This window comes from Bos javanicus, chromosome 4 (genome assembly GCF_032452875.1).
Source record: "Bos javanicus breed banteng chromosome 4, ARS-OSU_banteng_1.0, whole genome shotgun sequence".
Classification (NCBI taxonomy): Eukaryota; Metazoa; Chordata; class Mammalia; order Artiodactyla; family Bovidae; genus Bos; species Bos javanicus.
In genome coordinates this window covers 115,265,787-115,285,848 of record NC_083871.1, presented here as the reverse complement: position 1 = coordinate 115,285,848, position 20,062 = coordinate 115,265,787, and the positions used below count along the sequence as shown (strand labels likewise).

At 44.8% G+C, this 20,062-nt stretch overlaps 1 protein-coding gene across 21 annotated transcripts in view; it reads left to right on the top strand.

Moving 5' to 3' along the window:
• KMT2C (lysine methyltransferase 2C) overlaps positions 1-20,062 on the top strand; it is a 253,773-nt gene that overhangs the window by 213,169 nt on the left and 20,542 nt on the right. For all 21 annotated transcript variants that reach the window (XM_061415258.1, XM_061415274.1, XM_061415254.1 and 18 more), the window contains 7 exons: positions 263-555; positions 2,587-4,412; positions 5,515-5,626; positions 8,213-8,291; positions 9,801-9,864; positions 11,673-11,905; positions 15,147-16,835. In XM_061415258.1, coding sequence (XP_061271242.1) covers positions 263-555; positions 2,587-4,412; positions 5,515-5,626; positions 8,213-8,291; positions 9,801-9,864; positions 11,673-11,905; positions 15,147-16,835 — 4,296 coding nt within the window. The remainder of the gene's footprint in view (positions 1-262; positions 556-2,586; positions 4,413-5,514; positions 5,627-8,212; positions 8,292-9,800; positions 9,865-11,672; positions 11,906-15,146; positions 16,836-20,062) is intronic.

Here is a 20,062-nt window from a genome sequence, read left to right as displayed (position 1 = left end):
TATCTAATTTCAGCCTTCATGAGTTTGTAGTGGCATTCTTAACTATGAAAGCTTCAGTTCTGTGGTGGTTATATGGCAAGGAAAAGGACCCAAATCATGTTTATTTTTTTACAACCGATTGACTATTTGTGTAACTCGTGTTTTATCATACTTTGAAATATTAAGATTCAAACAGTACCATAGTGGAGTATTAGAATCATTGAGGCTGAAAAAGGCACGGGTCAGTAGAAGTCCCAGTCACCCTGTGTTTCCTTCCGTCCAGCGACAGAAGCTCCGTGAGATCATCCTCCAGCAGCAGCAGCAGAAGAAGATGGCCGGTCGGCAGGAGAAGGGGACCCAGGACCCAGGAGCAGTGCCCCACCCGGGGCCCCCGCCACACTGGCAGCCAGAGAGCGTCGGCCAGGTGTTTGCCCGGCCCCCACCCCCCTACCCTGGGAGCATCAGGTCTCCCATGGTCCCTCCTCTGGGACCTCGATACACCGTTTTCCCGAAGGAGGCCCGTGGAGTCTATCCACCTGATGTCAGCGGTATGGGGATGAGGCCGCATGGATTCAGGTAAGGCTTTTCATTTCACGCCAGAGTAAACTGCCAACAGAAGGAGATGCCCAACTGAAACGACTTCTTTTTACCCTTTTTTAATTAAAGTGTGGTTAACTTGCAGCACTGCGTTAGCTTCAGGTGTACAGCAGCGTGATCTGGTGTTTCGTACATTCGTATATTCTTTGATGTGACTCTTACGACCTCGTTGCTCAGTTTTACTTCTTGATTCCTTTGAGATAAAATCAATGTTATTTTCCACTAATGAGAGGTCATAGATTTTTTTCTAAATCTCTAAGTACTCTACAGACTAAAAACATTCCCTTTGTTATTAAATATTGACTGTGCTAGCATTATGTTACAGCCACAATGATATTGTTTATCATACTAATCAAACCTCTAATATGTTACTGCCATATTCAGTCAAATATGTGATGTGAATTATTTTCTTCTTAGATTTTTAATTTTAATTTACACTGCAATGGCACCCCACTCCAGTACTCTGGCCTGGAAAATCCACGGACAGAGGAGCCTGGTAGGCTGCAGTCCATGGGGTCACTGGGAGTGGGACACGACTGAACAACTTCACTTTCACTTTTCACTTTCATGCATTGGAGAAGGAAATGGCAACCCACTCCAGTGTTCTTGCCTGGAGAATCCCAGGGACGGGGGAGCCTGGTGGGCTGCCATCTATGGGGTCACACAGAGTTGGACACGACTGAAGTGACTTAGCAGCAGCAACAGTAAATATTTGTGAACATTTCCAAATCGAAAGGATGTTTTCCTGTAGGAGCTTCTCATGATGAAATAGGGTTGTAAAATTAGTGGTTTTCTCTTTTGAAATGACTAGTAGAACGGTCAGAGCCAAATGTGGGCCTGAGTTGTAATAAGGAGGCATTTCTTTAACATATGCTTTTCATTTTATCAGGTATATTTTTTAGTCTAATGCTTCATGTTAAAGTCTTCCCCTTATTTTTGTTTTTTCTTTCTCCTCACTTTATGCCTGTTACTCTGTTTATATTTATTTGTACGTGTTAAGTCGCTTCAGTCCCCATGACCCCATGGACTGTAGCCCACCAGGCTCCTCTGTCCATGAGGATTCTCCAGGTAAGAATACTGGAGTGGGTTGCCATGCCCTCCTCCAGGGGATCTTCCCAACTCAGGGTTGGAACCAGTGTCTCTTGTTAAGGCTTCTGCATTGATAGGCATGTTCTTTGCCACTAGCACCGCCTGGAAAATCCATATTTGTTTGTAACTTGCCTATCTTTCTTTCTAGGAATGAGGTACAATACAAATAAAAGTTTTTCTGTAATGCATTCATTTACTGAGTCTTTACAGATGATGCCTATCATTCTTGTCTTACTACCCCTGATTCTCATTCTTTGAGCAAATAGGTTAATCTGTCCAGTCATCACCTTTGTTTTCTTAAGTGCAGAGACCTGTAAGTCTCTGGTAAAATTCATTAGACCTCCTACTCAAGTGTCCCCCTAAATCAGCTTCCTCCACATCATAGCCTTCTTTGCAACTCCAGTAGTATATGCTGATTTGTAAACAACCGATTCCATCTGCTTGTTTGTTTTCCTTTGTCTTCGTTTATGATCTCTGTCAGATGTCATCAGAGCTCAGGTATGGTATTTACTGTAGAGTACGTGGCAAAAATTTATGTTCATATAGATTCTTTATAATACTTTCTAATGGTGATAATTTTGTTTTTACTAAGTCATTATTACATTTGGCAACATTTTGTGTGCTTACTCAGTCGTGTCTGACTCTTTGTGACCTCGTGGCCTGCAACCCACCAGGCTCCTCTCTCCATGGGATTTTCCTGGCAGAAGTACTGAAGGAAATGGGTTGCCATTTCCTTCTCCAGAGGATCTTCCCAACCCAGGGATCAAACCCGGGTCTCCCACTTTGCAGGCAGGTTCTTTACCATCTGAGCCACCAGGGGAGCCCTATCTGTATTTAATCTAAAACTTTTCCTTTTTATAAACCTGACTCTGAATTCAGTACTTTATGTTAACTATCTGTGTTATATATTTCTTCTTTTAGGTTTGGATTTCCAGGAGGTGGTCATGGCACCTTGTCAGGTCAGGAACGCTTCCTTGTACCTCCTCAGCAAATGCAAGGATCTGGAGTTCCTCCACAGCTCAGAAGGTCTCTATCTGTAGATATGCCCAGGCCTTTAAATAACTCACCAATGAGTAATCCCGGTGGACTTCCTGCACATTTCCCAGCACAGAGCCTGCCGGTTCAGCAGCATAACATACTGGGCCAGGCCTTCATTGAGCTGAGGCACCGGGCCCCAGATGGGAGGCCCCGGCTGCCCTTCCCTGCTGTTCCTGGCAACGTCATTGAGGCACCCTCCCATCCCCGCCACGGAAGCTTCATTCCCCGGCCGGACTTCCCAGGCCCCAGACACCCAGACCCCATGAGACGACCCTCCCAGGGTCTCCCTCATCAGCTGCCTGTGCACCCAAATTTGGAACAAGTGCCGCCATCTCAGCAAGAGCAGAGCCGTGCTGTCCATTCGTCTGCGATGGTCATGAGGTCTCTGAGTCATCCCTTGGGTGCTGAGTTCTCAGAGGCCCCTTTGTCAGCCTCTGTGCCAGCTGAAACGACATCTGAAAATTTACAGATGACCACCCAGTCTTCTGATGGTCTCGAAGAAAAACTTGATTCTGATGACCCATCTGTCAAAGAACTCGATGTTAAAGACCTCGAAGGGGTTGAAGTCAAAGACTTAGATGACGAAGATCTTGAAAATTTAAACCTGGATACAGAAGATGGCAAGGGGGACGAGTTGGACACTCTAGGGAATTTGGAAGCGAACGACCCCAACCTGGACGACCTCCTACGGTCGGGGGAGTTCGATATCATCGCCTATACAGACCCGGAACTTGACCTGGGAGACAAGAAGAGCATGTTCAACGAGGAACTGGACCTCAATGTCCCAATTGATGATAAGTTAGATAATCAGTGTGTATCTGTTGAACCTGAAAAAAAGGAGCAAGACAACGAAAGTGTGGTTCCTTCTGATAAGCCTTCTCCTTGGAAAAAATCCACTGTCAGCAGCGAGATCAAAACGGAGGTACTGTCTCCACATTCTAAAGGGGAAGCCACATGTGAAAGTGAGAAAAGTGAGGACGGTAAAGATAGCGTTGATCCTCCCTGCCCACTGGCCTCTGCTCCTCTGGACGGGAGCGATGGGGACAAGGCTCCTGCGCAGCCCTGTGATGCAGACCTGCTGGAGAAAAGGGCTACGCGAGAAACGACCGGCCCCAGCCCGCGTGTGGCTCGTGGGGCCACTCAGCCGCCTGCTGAGGATGCCGTCGCCCCGCGCGGCACACCTGGGCCAACTCCAGTTCTCTCAAGTTTACTTGCTAATGAAAAACCTGATTCTGCAGACGTGAGGCCGTTGGCATCTCCAGCACCAACTCTGCCGGCCTCCCCGTCTGGCCACGTGTCAAGTTTGCCTCCCCCTCTGATGACACCGCCTGGTCATGTTTTGGATAATACCATGAGTTCTAACGTGGCAGTAGTCCCTCGACTAAACCATGCTTTCCCTCAGGGTGTGCAGGTAAATCCAGGCTTCATTCAGGGTCAGCCGCCAGTAAACCACAGTTTCGGGACAGGCAAACCTGCCGGTCAGCCTGTGCCCTCGACAAGTCAGCCTGGGACCAGTGGCATGTCTGGGGCCCAGCAGCTAATGATTCCTCAGACGCTAGCCCAGCAGAGCAGAGAGAGGCCCCTCCTTCTGGAGGAGCAGCCTCTACTTCTGCAGGATCTTTTGGATCAAGAGAGACAAGAACAGCAGCAGCAGAGACAGATGCAAGCCATGATCCGTCAGCGGTCTGAGCCGTTCTTCCCTAATATCGGTAGGAGTTTCTCCGAGTTTCAAAAATTACTACCGTGGGCTTTGGGTGGAATGTGGTATGCTTACAAGCTTTTTTCTGTATTAAAATTACATGTGGCCTAGAGTACTGAGGGTTGTATTTCTGTTCCTTCTTCAGCTTTGAGATGAAACTGACTAAGAGTTTTAAGATTCCTCCCCAGTAAATCAAGAAATTAAACTCTTTGAGTTTCAGACATTCTCAATTCTGTTTTTTATGGGATGACTTAATAGAAATAAATCTCTTTTGGTTCATTCCTTCTATATATTCTCATTATTGCCAGGTATTTTCAGAGTCATTGAAAGGTGAATTTAAAGAAATTATGCTAGGAGAAAACTTCTCATTTGTACAATGAATGCTTGGCAGTTTTTTTAGTCATATAAAGCTCTCTAACTTATTTCAGTAGCTTACTAATTTGGGGGAACGTGCCTCCCCCCCCCCCCAAAAAAAAAAAAGCAATGCACTAAGAATGCTTGAGTGTCTCTAAGACAAAGAACTAGCAATCAGGGACACATTCCAAGGAATCCTTTCTTTTTTTTTTTTCTTTTAATGCTTCTTTTTCTAAACAATAAAATTGACCTTCTGTCGTACATTCATCGCCAGTTCCATCATTTTAGCCCATTTCTATATGCGAAGAGGTCTTTTCCCTTAGCCTGTCCTTATTATCAGAACTTGATCCATTTTTCTCTTGAGTAATAACCAATTTAGGAAAAATTCCTTAGTATTAGTAATAAGTGCAGCTTCTCATCATGGTGGAACATTCTGCTGAGCCTTGTGAAAGTTCAGATGAATGGAATTCATCACTTGAGGTTACTGCTGTCATTTCCCTTATGCCAGTGTTTGACAAATACCTTGTTTAGATTCTTACAGGACTAAGGTATTAAATGCGTTGATCACTTAGATGGAAGTAAATTCAGGATGAGGTTCTCATAATTCTTTACCTAGAATAGAGACCTGTAACAGTGATTGTTAAATAACAAGGAATAAGAGTCTAAGTTGTGTGATGTTTGTGAGTTACATTACCTCTTAGTGTCACTTGAACCAAGTACTGTGAAATAAGTAACTTTAAAATATGTTTGTTCTTTAGATTTTGATGCAATTACAGACCCTATAATGAAAGCCAAAATGGTGGCCCTTAAGGGCATAAATAAAGTGATGGCACAAAACAACATGGGCATGCCGCCGATGGTCATGAACAGGTAGGTGCTGACGCTTCTCGTGCTCGCTGTGCATCAGAAGCACACGCAGTCACTGCTAGCTGCTGGAAGGAGCATGTAGTGACACAAAGCTTGTATTCTAGGGATGAATGGGAATTATTTCAATTGGTTGTGATGTCAGCGGAATATAATCAAAAGCAAAATGCTGTACAAATGTAAAGATTGAATTTTCATTCATTTCAGGGTAAACATAATAAAGCATCATAGAATGGTTTGCAAGATTGACTTGACTAAGCAGGAAATTCAACGTATTTAAGTGCACGCTTGTTTAGGTACTTTGGAGTAGGTAACGCTGACCAAAAACTGCTTGGGACAGAGATGCTTCATCCAGAGTAGGCAAGGGTGAGCAGGGAAACAGACATTAAACTGCTCTGTGCTGAGAATAGAAGATGGTGTGTTAGTCTGAAGGTTTTTTGTTCCAGCAGAGGACGTATGAGAGTTAGCACTTTGAAACTTTATAAGCCTTTTCACTATTAATAGGAAAAAATGCGAAAATTACACATCAGAGAAGATTATGAGTTATTCGACTCTCTTAATTTCTGAAATTATTTACACCCCCTAAGGGTTTCTTAAGTTCTGATCATGGACCATCATCAGAATTATGTGGTAGCTTTTTTAAAAATTCCTCTAAGATTCCTTTACTCAACTGCAGACACACTGAACCAGAGTATCTGGAGATGGTGCTTGTGGTTTTAGTGGGCACCATGGGTGGTTCTTTTGTATATTGCTGTTTGAGAACCTCTGTCCATAGAGTAGGCATAGAGCCTCAGTTTAGCCTAATTGCTTGTTGAGTGTGGGTGATCGTGGAATTGAATGTGAGTCTACATGAATTTAAACACAGTTCTTCAAAGGTGCTTTGTTGGATACTTTGGAAATGGTTGAGAAGCATTGTTGAGATCAGAGAAGAGACTGTAATGACTTGCATGCACAGCGTCTGTGAACACTGTTTCTCCTTCATGAGCATTCTTAACTTTTTTATGTCGTGGACTTTTTGACATTCCAGTAAAGCCTTTGAACTCCTCAGAATATTTTAATGCCAAACCAAAATATTAAAGAGGAGATCATTTATATTTGAAATAGTTATTTAAATGTAAAAGTTACAGTATATGTGCTTCTCTAATACATGAATAAATTTGGCAATAGGTCTAATAACTACCATAACTTCAAAAGAATGATGTGATGAACCTAAATGACCAATTGGGTTTGTGCAACAACTTTTGCCATGAAAATAACAAGTTCTGTTTTTGAAAAATCACAGTACTGCTGATAATACTGTAGTTTGCTGCCTGTAGTCAAAATAGAAGGAAATTGTAAATTTAATTCTGCACTTTAAAATACAGACCTGAGATTTGGAACCCCTGCTCCTTCAGCATAAGTCTCTACTTAGACACACTGATGTGTTAGTCAGCCGGCAAGTTGTTAGCGCTTCTGCTGAGGTCTTTGAGGAGGCAGAGATGATGATCCCTCCTTCATGTGGTGGCATAAGTTGAGGGTGATGGACAGTGAGTGCTCTGTGGATTGAGAGCCCATTCCACACCAGGCTATAGTGGGGCCTGGGGGCAACAGATGAATCAAAAAGCTGAGTAAAAAAATTAAAAAGCTTATGTTCCAAATTGTGATTAGATGTAGACATAGTTATCTACTTAGACATTAATTATAATGTTCGATAAATAATTTGGAAGATATACGTTGAAGCATTTGGTAACTCTAGATGCAGTGTTTTCATTCAGAGCGGTAATGTTTCTGAAGTTTTTAACTAGAGTAACATTTTGCCAGATATTTTTAACCATGTAGACTTTGTCTTAGTCAATGACCAGTTTTTGATTTGCTCTAACCTTTAGACATAAGGATATATGAAGGTTCTTAATTAAGATGCATCTTTTGTTTTAAATAAAGATCAGAATAAACAGTTTGATTATGTAAATTCTAAGAAAACTATGCCTTCATTATTTTCTAAAAGATTTGAACTAGTTTTAATGTCTACTGAGGCACGTAACCGAGTGGGCTGTCTGGAGCAGCCTCAGGCGCTGCAGCCACACTAGTCACTGTGGGGACGTTGGTCTCTCTGGGTCTTCCTTTCATCACAGGTAAAACGAGTAGGAAGGATTCGCACGCCACACAGTTGTGTAGTAGCTGCTGCTGCTTCTAAGTCGCTCCAGTCATGTCGGACTCTGTGCGACCCCACAGGTGGCAGCCCACCAGGCTCCCCCGTCCCTGGGATTCTCCAGGCAAGAACACTGGAGTGGGTTGCCGTTTCCTTCTCCAGTGCCTGAAAGTAAAAAGTGAAAGGGAAGTCGCTCAGTCGTGTCCGACTCTTAGCGACCCTGTGGACTGCGGCCCACCAGGCTCTTCCGTCCATGGGACTTTCCAGGCAAGAGGACTGGAGTGGGTGCCGTCACCTTCTCCGTCGTGTAGTAGGTTGGGGCACAAAAATACAGGGCCCAAGTCAGTGCTTTTGACAAGAGACACGTTGCCATTAGTCCTCCTTCCTTGGAAGAAAACGGTTCAGGACGTAAAGATGATGTTAGTTGCAAATATTTCTTTGATGCTCAGTTATTCTTTCTACAGGTTCCCCTTCGTGGGCCAGTCAGTGGCCGGGGCGCAGAGTGGGGACGGCCAGACCCTCCTGCCACAGGCAGCTGCTCAGGTATTGCCGCCCGTCGCCAGTCACTCTCGAACCCTAGTGCCTTTCCCTGTGTGTCTCACTAGGCTTCACAGTGAGGCCACTTCCAGGAAACAGTGGGAGTCCTAGAACGCTGCCACAGTGTGCTACCGGCTCGGCAGAAATAAGATACTTCACTGTTTTTTTAGGGGCGAGACAAGTTAAGGTTAAAACATTGGCAGTTTCTGAAAAGGATCTGTTTGTTTAAGGGTAGAAGGTCACTTGGAGGGAAGCCAGGTACTTAGGGTCTTAGGGTTTGGTTTCATTTACCTTTAACTCCATGGAGACGTTTTCACGTCCAGCATTTTAGCATTCACTCATTACATTTAAATGTAAAACTGCTACAAATTCCAGAAAATAATGATTATAGTCATTTTATTTAGATACAATCACGTGGTGCAATTTATTCCTTGGAATAATATAATTTTGAAGTACTTAACATTCACAGTAATCAGCTTTAAGTGTAAATATTTAGTGTCAAGTGATGTCCAGGCAAGTTAGAACTACACGTTATATTGTGTTTTCAGTTTTTCTTTTCACCAAGTTCTGCCTAGGAAAAAAAAGAAGAGAAAGCCACCTACTTTCTACATGTCTTTTGGGCACTTTGTTTTTGCCCTGCTTTAGATTTATTATGCTGATAATTATATTTTCAATAAAAAAGAGCCATCTGACATTGTTGAAAAAACATAGGCTTCATAGCTGAGTTTAATCCGATTTCCACTATGAGTTTATTGGGATTTTGGGGCAAACTTTTTAGTCTCCATTTTCTGATCTGTCGATGTTACACCACCTGCTTTGCAGAATTTTATGGTTTACATTTAGTGCATTCTGGGTGCTGATATTATTTGTCGTCTTTACTTTGTCTACAGCTCATGTCTAACAGAATTTGTGAGAACTCAGTAAATGCTTTTTCAAAGTTAATTTTATTTATCAGATTGTTACCAGGGAATTGTAAGATGATAACTATTTATTCAATCTCCCTGGAAAAAATAAGACATTCAATTAGAAAATAAGAGTAATATTTAAATTAGTGTATATTTGTTTTATTACTTGTGCCTGTTAGAGATACCTGTTCTTGTTTATAAATAACTTTGTGAAGTGGAATTTAGTAAATCTGGAACCCATGTTTCTATGTCTTAGTTGCTGAAGAAACCAGGTAGATTTGATCACAAAGTAGGGTTTTATGTGAATCTTCAGCTAAGTACTATTTGATTTGCCCTACTATCATATTTTTGATGAATAACCTCTTAGTTCAAAAATAATTGTTTTTCAACTGAGACCCAGCAAATAGAACAGTTCAGAGGTAGTTTAAAATTTTCAAAAAGTAGGTTGTCACCACAAAATTCATTCTACTTTTTATCGAAACAAAAGCTTCAAAGATGTCATAAGAAATTAAAGTTTTTTCCCTTCCACTTCTTTTTCCTTTTTTTAAGTTTTTGTCCCCCTTTAACTGAAATGTGGAATAAACCTATTTGTAAATTTTACTTATTTTAGGATGGCAGTATAACACATCAGATTTCTAGGCCTAATCCTCCAAATTTTGGTCCAGGCTTTGTCAGTAAGTATAAATCTAATCAGTTACGTGTTCTCTGGGGATTGCTGGTTTGCACTATATTTGTGTTCTTCTAAAATCTTGGAGTTAGTGTAGGTGTGTTATTTGAAGTCAGAGTGCCCTCAATCTTTTATTAAACATCACTGCTGCCCTATTAGGGTCCTCTTCCTCAAGGCATGTATTTCATTGCTTTTCCTTTTTCTGTGCATGAATACTTATGGTTAGAGATGAGTATTTTAATACAGAAAAATCATCTCCCCGTTCTCTTCAGTGCTGCTGCTCTTTTTGTATATAGACTGGGCACTTCACAATCTGTGGCGTAAAACCACTTCTTTTCTAATGACTGTCTGTCAGTGACAAGGACACTAAATGGGAACAGCAAAGGGCGTGTGCTTAAAGAGGAGCCGGGCTTAGCAGCATGGTGTGAAGAAGTCAGGGATGCAGGATGCTACCACATCCTCCTAGTTACCTTCAGGGGTCCCACGGTGCTTCAGGATAGCGTTTAAAGTTCTCCCCAAACTGAACCTTTCTGAACTCTCCAGACTGTCTAGCTAACTTTTTTTTCACCGTTATTTTTCATTTTGCTCACCTCTGCTCTCCTGGTTCCAGAAACCAGAAAGGCTTTCCTTGCGGTAGGTCTCATTCTACCAGAAGCAGAACTTCTGAAATCTTGTGAAAAAGCCTGTTCTAGAACAATGCCCTGCAAATTTAGTAGATGAGATTCAAGTTCATACACAGATGGAACTTCTGGGTTTAAGAACAAACCCAAAGTCCAACCTTTTGAAATTCCCCTTTCATTAATGATTATAATTTGAATACATATTTGCCTTAAAAACAAGTGAACTACTATAACCAACTGGCTTTTTCTGGCTTTATTGTGCCCATTGACTTTGGGTGGATTCTTATTGTATGACAATATTCTGTTATCATTGATGTAATTTTTCAGCTAATGTCCTTCTTGGAATTGTATTTATTCATTTCTTTGTCTTAAAGTGAGTCAAAATGGTATATTCTGAATTTCACAACATAAGATGACTTTTTTTTTCCTTAACTTGGCATCAGTGAAGTAAAGTGCCCTCAAAGAATAAAGTAGGAATATTGCTACAAGAGGAAGAGATACAACTGTTTGGGGAGATATTAATGACAGTCATACAAGTGGAAAAGATTTTACTTGGTTAATGGCTTATTTATAGGAATATAAATGACAAAATTCTTAAAAATCATCAGTTTTTTTAACTTACAGATTTCCTTTATAAAACAGACTTCATATTGGTCCTTTCTAAAACATTCTAGGTTCTTTCCCTGTTAGTTCAGGACATGTTTTCACTATTTAGAAATAGGGGAAACCTTATAAACTTTGGACAGTTAGCATGGGAAATGATACCTGATCCATGCTCTGCACCTTGGTAGGCTGCATCTTACTTCGTCTCTTCAAAATCTGTAATGTTGAGTTAATCAAATACAAATGTAGTTTTATTTTAGTTAATAGTGGCTTTCGGGTTAGAGAATTCGATAATTTAGTAGATAAAAAGTATCCTATCAGATAAGTCTTCTGCTTCTCAGAGATTGGGTTTATAGTATTTATAGGTATGAGGTTAGCCTGTGTCCTAAGAATATGCATTCTTTAGTTTTCTTAAATATTTTTCTAAAATCTTCTACTCTATCATTGCATTGTGGTCTAATATTTAGTATTATGTTTTCACAATACCTATGACAAGGTCATGGTGAAACTGTTTCCTTACAAAATGGATTTGTGTATCTTGTGTTGGACTCTTTAGAAAATTAACACAGGTGAATTTTAATCTTTTCCTCAGATGATTCACAACGTAAACAGTACGAAGAATGGCTTCAGGAGACCCAACAGCTGCTTCAGATGCAGCAGAAATATCTGGAAGAACAAATTGGCGCGCACAGGAAATCCAAGAAGGCCCTTTCAGCTAAGCAGCGTACCGCCAAGAAGGCTGGGCGAGAGTTCCCAGAGGAGGATGCCGAGCAGCTCAAGCACGTCACCGAGCAGCAGAGCATGGTCCAGAAGCAGCTGGAGCAGGTAACACAGAGCCTGCTCGCGATTAATCATGAATGGATTTGGTTGGTGGTGAGTGGCACGCAGAAGTGCGCTGTCAGAAATGACAGCTCTCAGACCTCTTCGTGGGGGCGTGACTGCCCCAGTCCTTGCCCCAGAGTCATGGTCACACAGCACGCACTGCCGCAGGCGCCTCTGACAAGCCGCGTCGTCCTGGCCCTGACGTAGGAAACCCTGCTGGAGCTGATAGAGCGGGAGGAATTGAGGTACTCTCCCTGCACTGAGGGGTCACCTTGCACTCTTCAGCTTTGCTGGAGATAGCACTTGGGGAGAGCCTCGGTTTTCTGTCAGTACTTGGAGTTGACCTTTGCCTTGCCCTGTCTTTGGTTCCCTAGTCTCCAGTGGAATTTCAGATGGAGCATTTGAATCATTCTGGTGGTTGTTTTTTTATACTATGTTTTTATTAGTGTTCCCTCTCAGTATTTTGATCTTAATATACATTGACTGTAAAGGACTCATTCCTGAAATACAAGACCAGGTGGTTGTTATCTTCCATTATAGACCTGATGGTTCTCAAAATGTTCATACTGAAATAGCAGTTACACTTACAGAGATAAAACTTGAGCTTTTTATTTAAAATAAAAGAGTAATAGTGTTTAAAATGCATTAAGGGACCTCTTGGTATTTACTTGAATTAAAAACTTAGGTTCACCCAAAACCTGTGCGTACACATACGGATAGTATCTCTAACACAGTCACCAAAAACTGGGACACCCCCACACTGCCCGCCGCCGCTCCCCCCCCCACCATCCTTTGATGGTGAATGTTTGGACAAAGTGTGGTACATTTGAATGATGAAATACTTATTCAGCAATCAAAAAGAATGGAACTGCTGAAATACACCACAGCTGGGGTAGATACAGCAAGAGCATTGTGCTGAGTAAAAGAAGCTAATCCCAATAAGTTATATATTGATTCCATTTATGGAAAATTGTTGAAATGACAGACTTACATAGTTGGACAGTAGTTTAGAGCTTGCCAGGGCCTAGAGCTGGGGGAGGAGGATTTGACCACAGAGGGGCAGTGGCCTGTCTCTTGGCTGTGGTGACAGCCACACTGGTCTCCACCTGTTTTGAAATGCATAGAATTATACATAAGAAAGGTCCATCTTGTTTTTGATTGTCAACATAAATTTTATTCTCCAAGTTAATAGTAGAAAAGAGCAGTTTGATTGACTTGGTAGACATCACAGAAGAGCTTTCTGCATAGGGAGCTTAGTCACATGCCCTGTCTTACCTAACCTTCTGAACAAGGGGGTGTCATCACCACTTTACACAGGAAGGAGGGAGGGCAGGAGGAAAGGGGCTGGCAGGATGGTTGGATGGCATCATTGACTCAACCAACATGAGTTTGAGCAGGCTCCAGGAGAGAGCGAAGGACAGGGAAGCCTGCTGTGCTACAGTTCATAGGGTCCCAAAGAGTCGGACATCACTTAGCAACTGAACAACAACAGGTAAAGAATCTGCTGAGTCATTGTGGAGATAGATGCGATAGCTGATGAGGCATTTTATCTGCAAGCTATGTTGTTGATCTGTCACTAACTCATTGAAACGCTATGTTCTGTAGCATGCCAGGCTCTCCTGTCCCTGACTGTCTCCCAGAGTTTGCTCAAATTCACATCCGTTGAGTCAGTGATGCCATCTCGCCATCTCCTCTGCCCCCTCTCTGGCGATTACAGTCCTTGTTTAAAACTAGGACTCTTCCAGAGTGAGGTTTCATTTCTCTTTCAGTTTAGTTTCTGGGGCCATTTTTTACTGCAAGTAAATATGCTTTTAAGGATTCTTTTATAAATTATTTTTAGCTTTGTTACTGCCTTCTGGTGTATTTCTATAAATTTTTTATGATGAGGGCCTAGTTTTTTGCATATACGTGGATCAAATCCTATTTAGAAATTAATGCTATACTTGGAAAATGGGACACATCATCTTTTGGCGGCAATCCAGTGTCATCTCTTTAACGACGTGTTCTTAAGAGACTTGTAAAATGTCCTAGGAGAGGCCTGGCTCAGCACCTTCTGTATGCAGATCGTGTTCTGGGTGCTTGTTGTGTGTTCATTCTCCTTCACCAAAGTCCAGTGGTGACTTTCTCAGTTCTAGTAGGAAGCCAGTCAGAGAGAGGAGAACAGGTAGGAGTTCCAGCCACTGGGAAACAGGCCCAAACGATGTGTGCAGAGAATATGCTGGTCGGCCTGGGAACCTGTTGATAATAAGTTGAAAAGCTGTCAGCATTTGGGTCAGTGCACGAGTCCAGTATGCGGAAATGCAGCCATTGTGCAGAACACGCACGTCTCGTGGCCCTGTCTCCCGGCCCTGTCTCCTAGCTCCCTGCGTGAGGCGGTGTGTTCTCAGGACCTGGCTTACATCTTTACCAAGGGGGTCCCGAGCGTCTGCCCCCGGGGCCACCACAGGTCTGGGATGAGCTAGCTCCCTGACACAAGTCAGCCATGGTGTTAGGAGCCTAGTAGGAAGTGTTCAAAATACCACCCCAGAGCGTCTCCATATTTCAGAAATGATACCCATTTACTTTCAAGGACTTTTACCAATCTAGTCTTTTTAACATGGATGGGAGGGTGTGGTACGTGTGCTACTAATTCATCTTTTTTTTTTTTAACATGCTGTACAATTTTGTATACTTAAATGAAATCTTAACATTTAAATGGTTAAATTTTGAGTTAAATCTCATAGTTAGTCTAACCTCTAAGGCATCACGATTAGCTGATTGCTGTATAACCTTTGTTTATGGTCTTGGTTTTGTTTTTTTGTGTGTTTTTTTTTTGTCCACGGCACATAGTTTGTGGGACTTCAGTTCCCCAGTGACGGTTTGAACTCGGGCCACAGCAGTGAAGCGTGTGGAGTCCTAACCGCTGGACTTCCGGGGAATCCCTTATTGTCTTTTTTTAAATACTTTAAAAAGCTTATGACTTTCAGAGTAAGATTTTCTTAATATTATTATCAAAAAATGTTTTTCAAATTTGTTTTTGGTATTTCATATTTAGAAACATCTTATTATCGAAAAGATTGGCAGTTTTTAGTGTAAGAGTTTTTGGAGGGGGTGATGTTTGCCGTTGCCTAATAAGCGAAATAATTTTGCCTCTACAAGGTCTAAGTGCCTTCTGTGTCACCTACACCCTTACCATCAGCCAGTGTTGTGTGAAGCCTGTAGTAAGTACATATATAATGAGCAGGACTGACTTCTCTGATTCCAGATTCGTAAACAGCAGAAAGAGCATGCCGAGTTGATTGAAGATTACCGGATTAAGCAGCAGCAGCAGCAGCAGCAATGTGCAATGGCCCCCCCGCCCGCCGTTCTGCCTGGTGTCCAGCCCCAGCCGCCCCTGGTTCCGGGTGCCCCCCCGCCTGCCATGAGCCAGCCCAGCTTCCCAATGGTGCCCCCGCAGCTGCAGCACCCTGCAGTCATGCCTGGCCACAGCAGCCCAGCCAGAATGCCCAGCTTACCTGGGTGGCAACCTCCCAGTGCTCCTCCTCACCTCCCTCTCAACCCTCCTAGGATTCAGCCTCCAGTTGCACAGTTACCAATAAAAACTTGCACACCAGCCCCAGGGGCCGTGTCAAATGCAAATCCCCAGAGTGGTCCGCCACCTCGGGTGGAATTCGATGACAATAACCCATTTAGTGAAAGTTTTCAAGAACGAGAACGTAAGGAGCGTCTCCGGGAACAGCAGGAGAGACAGCGGATCCAACTCATGCAGGAAGTCGACAGACAGAGAGCTTTGCAGCAGCGGCTGGAGCTGGAGCAGCGCGGCCTGATGGGCTCCGAGCCGAGCAGCCGGCCACCCGCGCCCCAGCTCCCGTTCTACGGCGCAGACCTTCCCCGCGACTTCGTGCCGCCCCCGCGGCCCCTCCCACCGTCTCCGCAGCACCAGATGGGGCAGGCGGTGCAGCCCCAGAGTATGCAGCAGGCGTCTCTCAGCTCACCCCCAACCCCAGGTTTCCTGCAGACCAACGAACGGAGGCAGACGGGACCGCCCTCCTTTGTCCCCGAGTCGCCCTCTATTGCAGGAGGAAGCCCAAGTTTCCACCCCGTGAAGCAGGTCCATGGTGGTCTTCCTGGGCCTGGCTTCCAGCCGTCCCCCGCGAGGCCGCCGTTCGCACCTGCTCTCCCCACGGCCAGCAGCGGTCTCCCTGGCGGCCAGGACCCGGCCGTCACCCAGGGGCAGAGCTACCCCGGCTCGGCGCAGTCGCTCATCCAGCTGTATTCTGACATAATCCCGGAAGAGAAAGGGAAAAAGAAGAGGACCCGGAAGAAGAAGAAGGACGAGGATGTGGAGTCGGCCAAGGCGCCGTCCACCCCCCACTCGGACATCACTGCCCCGCTGACCCCAAACGTCCCAGAAACTACCTCTATGCCCGCCGTGCCCGTGCCCAGTGAGCCCCCGCAGCTGGCAGGACCTGAGGCGCCAGAGCCCACGGGCCCGCCCCTGCCCAGCGGGGAAACAGGTCTGCTGTGCGCCGAGCCAGAGGTCCAGCCACCTGGCAGGGACTTCACACAGGGAACCCCAGATCAGCAGACCTATGCGGAGTCAGAGGCAGAGAAGCTCTCCGTGGAGACCCCTGCCGCTGCCCAAGAGGCAAAACTGGAGACCCCCGAGCCGGAGCAGGGCCCGGGCCTAGGAGCACCCAAAGCCGAGCAGCTCCCCGAGGACCAGGCTGAGGAGCAGGCCACAGCCGCCACCACCTGCCCTGCGCACAGCCCTCCCCGAGCCACCGGGGCTCCTGCTACCAAAGGGGACTCGGGCAATGAGCTTCTGAAGCACCTGCTGAAAAATAAAAAGACATCTTCCCTTTTAAATCAGAAACCCGAAGGTAGTTTTTGTTCAGAAGACGATTCTACGAAGGACGGCAAACTGGTCGAGAGGCAGAACCCAGCTGAGGTGGTAAGTATGGCCCAGGAAAACCACAGTGTCCTTTGTCCTCTCCTGTTTCACCTTATGGTTACAACAGATTAGTGCCGACCTTTTGTAACCTTTTTATTATGGAGGAAAATTCACAACGTGGACCTCGTGTTTTGATTTATACCCATAAATTATTATCAAGAATAATTTATTATGTTTTTCAAAAATCAGGGATGTGTAGGGTAGAGCATTTCATACCTAACGGGTCCCATCAGCTGATCATCACCATGCTGAGTGGGTCTCACTCAAGCAGAGAAGTAAGTGTCTGTGTGTCCTAACTGCAGAATGCGTGCAGTTTCCCTTAACTTCTTCGCGATAACAAAGTAGCTCACGCGCCCCTGTAGTGCGTACGGGGATCCATTCTGTTTCACAGTGTTAACACTTCACGTTACACACACGGGCTTAACGTGTAGACGTCATTTTACCTTTGTGGTTTTCCACGTGTCAGTATTTTTCCGTTTTTTAGTTACAGAACACTGGATTTGCTTCTTCATTTGTGTGCAGAATTCCCTTGTAAATATTCCTCTGTAAGATGCCATCTCCTGCATTCCAGTGAATTTCCCTGAGATATTTCCCACAGCAAGTTTTTTCGGTGGTAGGGGTTTATCTAGTTGTCTTACCTTTCAAAAGCTGCAGTGCCATTGCTGTTGTATTCATAAATTCCCTACAGAACTTCTCAAATTAGATTTTCTTTTTTTTAACTGAGTGGAATGGACTGGTGAATTTAATTGTCCACGTGTGCAGTTGTTCATGGAGCCTTTCGTTTTGCAAGTATCGGCTTTCTCTTTGTTTTCCTTCTTTGTCTGATTCAGTAGAGACTGAGTGCTGATTGCAGAGACTCAGACATGAATTTTGTGGATTTTGGTGGTGGTGAGGTTTTCAGGCGTATTTGTCATCAGCCCAGAGGCAGTTTTGTTGCCACTCAGTCTGTCGCCTCCTCTGGCCCTGGGAATCCTGGGCGCCTTGCAGCCCCTGAGGGTCTTAGAGAATTCGCATCTGGCCAATGTCTTTGTCTTTCAAAACTCAGTTCTAGAATCATCTTCCCCAGATACTGTCTCAGCCCAGCCAGCGAGTGAGTGCCCGCGTGCTCACGTGCAGCGTCTCTAGTGCCTCTGAATGCAGGTGACTCCTGAAAGGGGTAGACTGCACCCGAGCCCCCTTCTGTCCTCCGTGCCTGACACAGTGCTCGCCACAGAGTCGGCACTCGGTGAATTGAAGTTTGTCTTAACACCACTAGCAATTATACGTAAAAAATGCTGCTGCTGGGTGTTGCAGTGGAACAAGGGCGAGGTCAGCTCGTGTATATATGTGTATAAACGTCTGGACTGTGTCGCGTGTTTGTCCGTTTTGGAGGCAGCAGGGAGCAGGGTCCTAGGTTACCAGAGTGATGCCTTCTTAACCACATTCCAGGGGTTACACTGCACTGAGCACTTGCCCTGAGATAACACAGGCTCAGTTATTACTCCCGTTTTACAGACGGTGAAATCCATTTACTTTCTAGTCACGCTCAAGGCGAAACTGTTGTGGCCGTAGTTGGACAGCCCCGTCTCCCTCTGTGCCGAGACTGTCTTCCCTCACAGAAGTGGCCATTACCTGTGGTGCTGGGGCGAAGCCTTTGCTGACGTGGAGCGATCACCCGCTCAGTTTGTGTTAAGTCCGTGTTTCCTCTCTCTCCACGGTGCAGCCTGGGCAGGCCAGGCTTTCTGTGCCTCGGATTCCTCACCTGTAAAACAGGACCAGTAATGCTCCCTGTCAGTGGGTTGCACAAGGATGAAAAGAATTAGGGTCCACCCTGTGCCTGAGGTATTATGGAAGGCGGTGCACACCTGTGACCATCTGGTGGCCAGGCAGGAGGAGTGGGACATTCTAGTAGGCACAAAGATGTGACCACACACAAAAGCTGCTGGATGGCTTTGTCTTTACTGATAGATAAGAATGAGAGAAAGCAACCTAAATCCAGTATTCTAGTTACTCATCTGATGTTTCCATATATGTATATCTGAATGTTACACAGATTGTTTGCAGCCATTAAAGTTTGTGCTATGTGTGAATGTTTAATGTCACAGGGGACAAACCGCATATCAAGTTTAAAAGACAGCCACCAGAATAAAAGAATACTGAGTATGGTTCATTGTGTTTTTATCATAATATATGTAAGCATAGATGAAAGATCGGAAACATTAAAATGTGAACTGTTTCTATCTCAGGCAAACTTTTGGATAATTTTTCATCTTTTGTGTTCTTCTGTAATTAAAAGTCTTCTTTGAAGTATAGTAATAGCTGGTTTCTAGGGTCATTGTGAGGACGGGAGAATTCTCTTAGGCACTTACAGGGCCTGACCCTGCACATCTAACAAGCAGTTGGTTGATGATTCTCTTATAAGCCAGTAAGAAGTGCTTGGGGCTTCCCTGGTGGCTCAGTGGTAAAGAACCTGCCTGCAATGCAGAAGACCCAATTCAATCCCTGGGTTGGGAAGATCCCCTGGAGAAGGGAATGGCAACCCACTCCAGTATTCTTATCTGGGAAATCCCATGGACAGAGGAGCTGGCAGACTGCGGCCCATAGAGTCGCAAAAGAGTCAGACAGGACTTAATGACTGGAGAACAACAGAGAATTGCTTGGGCCTTGCTCCGTACTCATCCCCATGCTGTCCTTGGGGCTCAGTCTCACCTAGGAGCTGTTTAGGAAGTGGAATCTTGTACGCCCAGCACCGACGTACCAATCAGAATGTGTTTTTAACAAGATCCCAGATGATTCACATTCACGCGGACACGAGAGGCATAGCTGTAGGCCAGGGCCCTTGGAACGTGAACGTGCCAGAGTCACCTGGAGGGCCTGGCAAACCACTGGCCGGCCCCCCGCCCGGGTTCACATCCGGCAGGTCTGGGGTGGGACCAGAGAATGGGCACCCGTCCTGGGGGCTACTGTCTGCCTCTCTGGGGACCTCCCCTGGAGAACCTCGGGTCAGCCCTGGGGCGGGCGCCGTGTGCCTGCTGCCATAGCCTCGTTTGTATGAGCTAAGACTTGTTTTTGTGTTTTTAACGGTTGAATAAAATATGCAAGTGACGTTGCACAACCTGTGAAAATTATGATCCTCAAGGTTGGTGTCCATGAATTGAAAGTGTTTCATTAGCCCAGAGCCAAACTCATCAGTTCATGGGTTGCCGTAGTTGATTTTGTGGTGTCGGGGCAGAGAGTGGAGTGTTTGC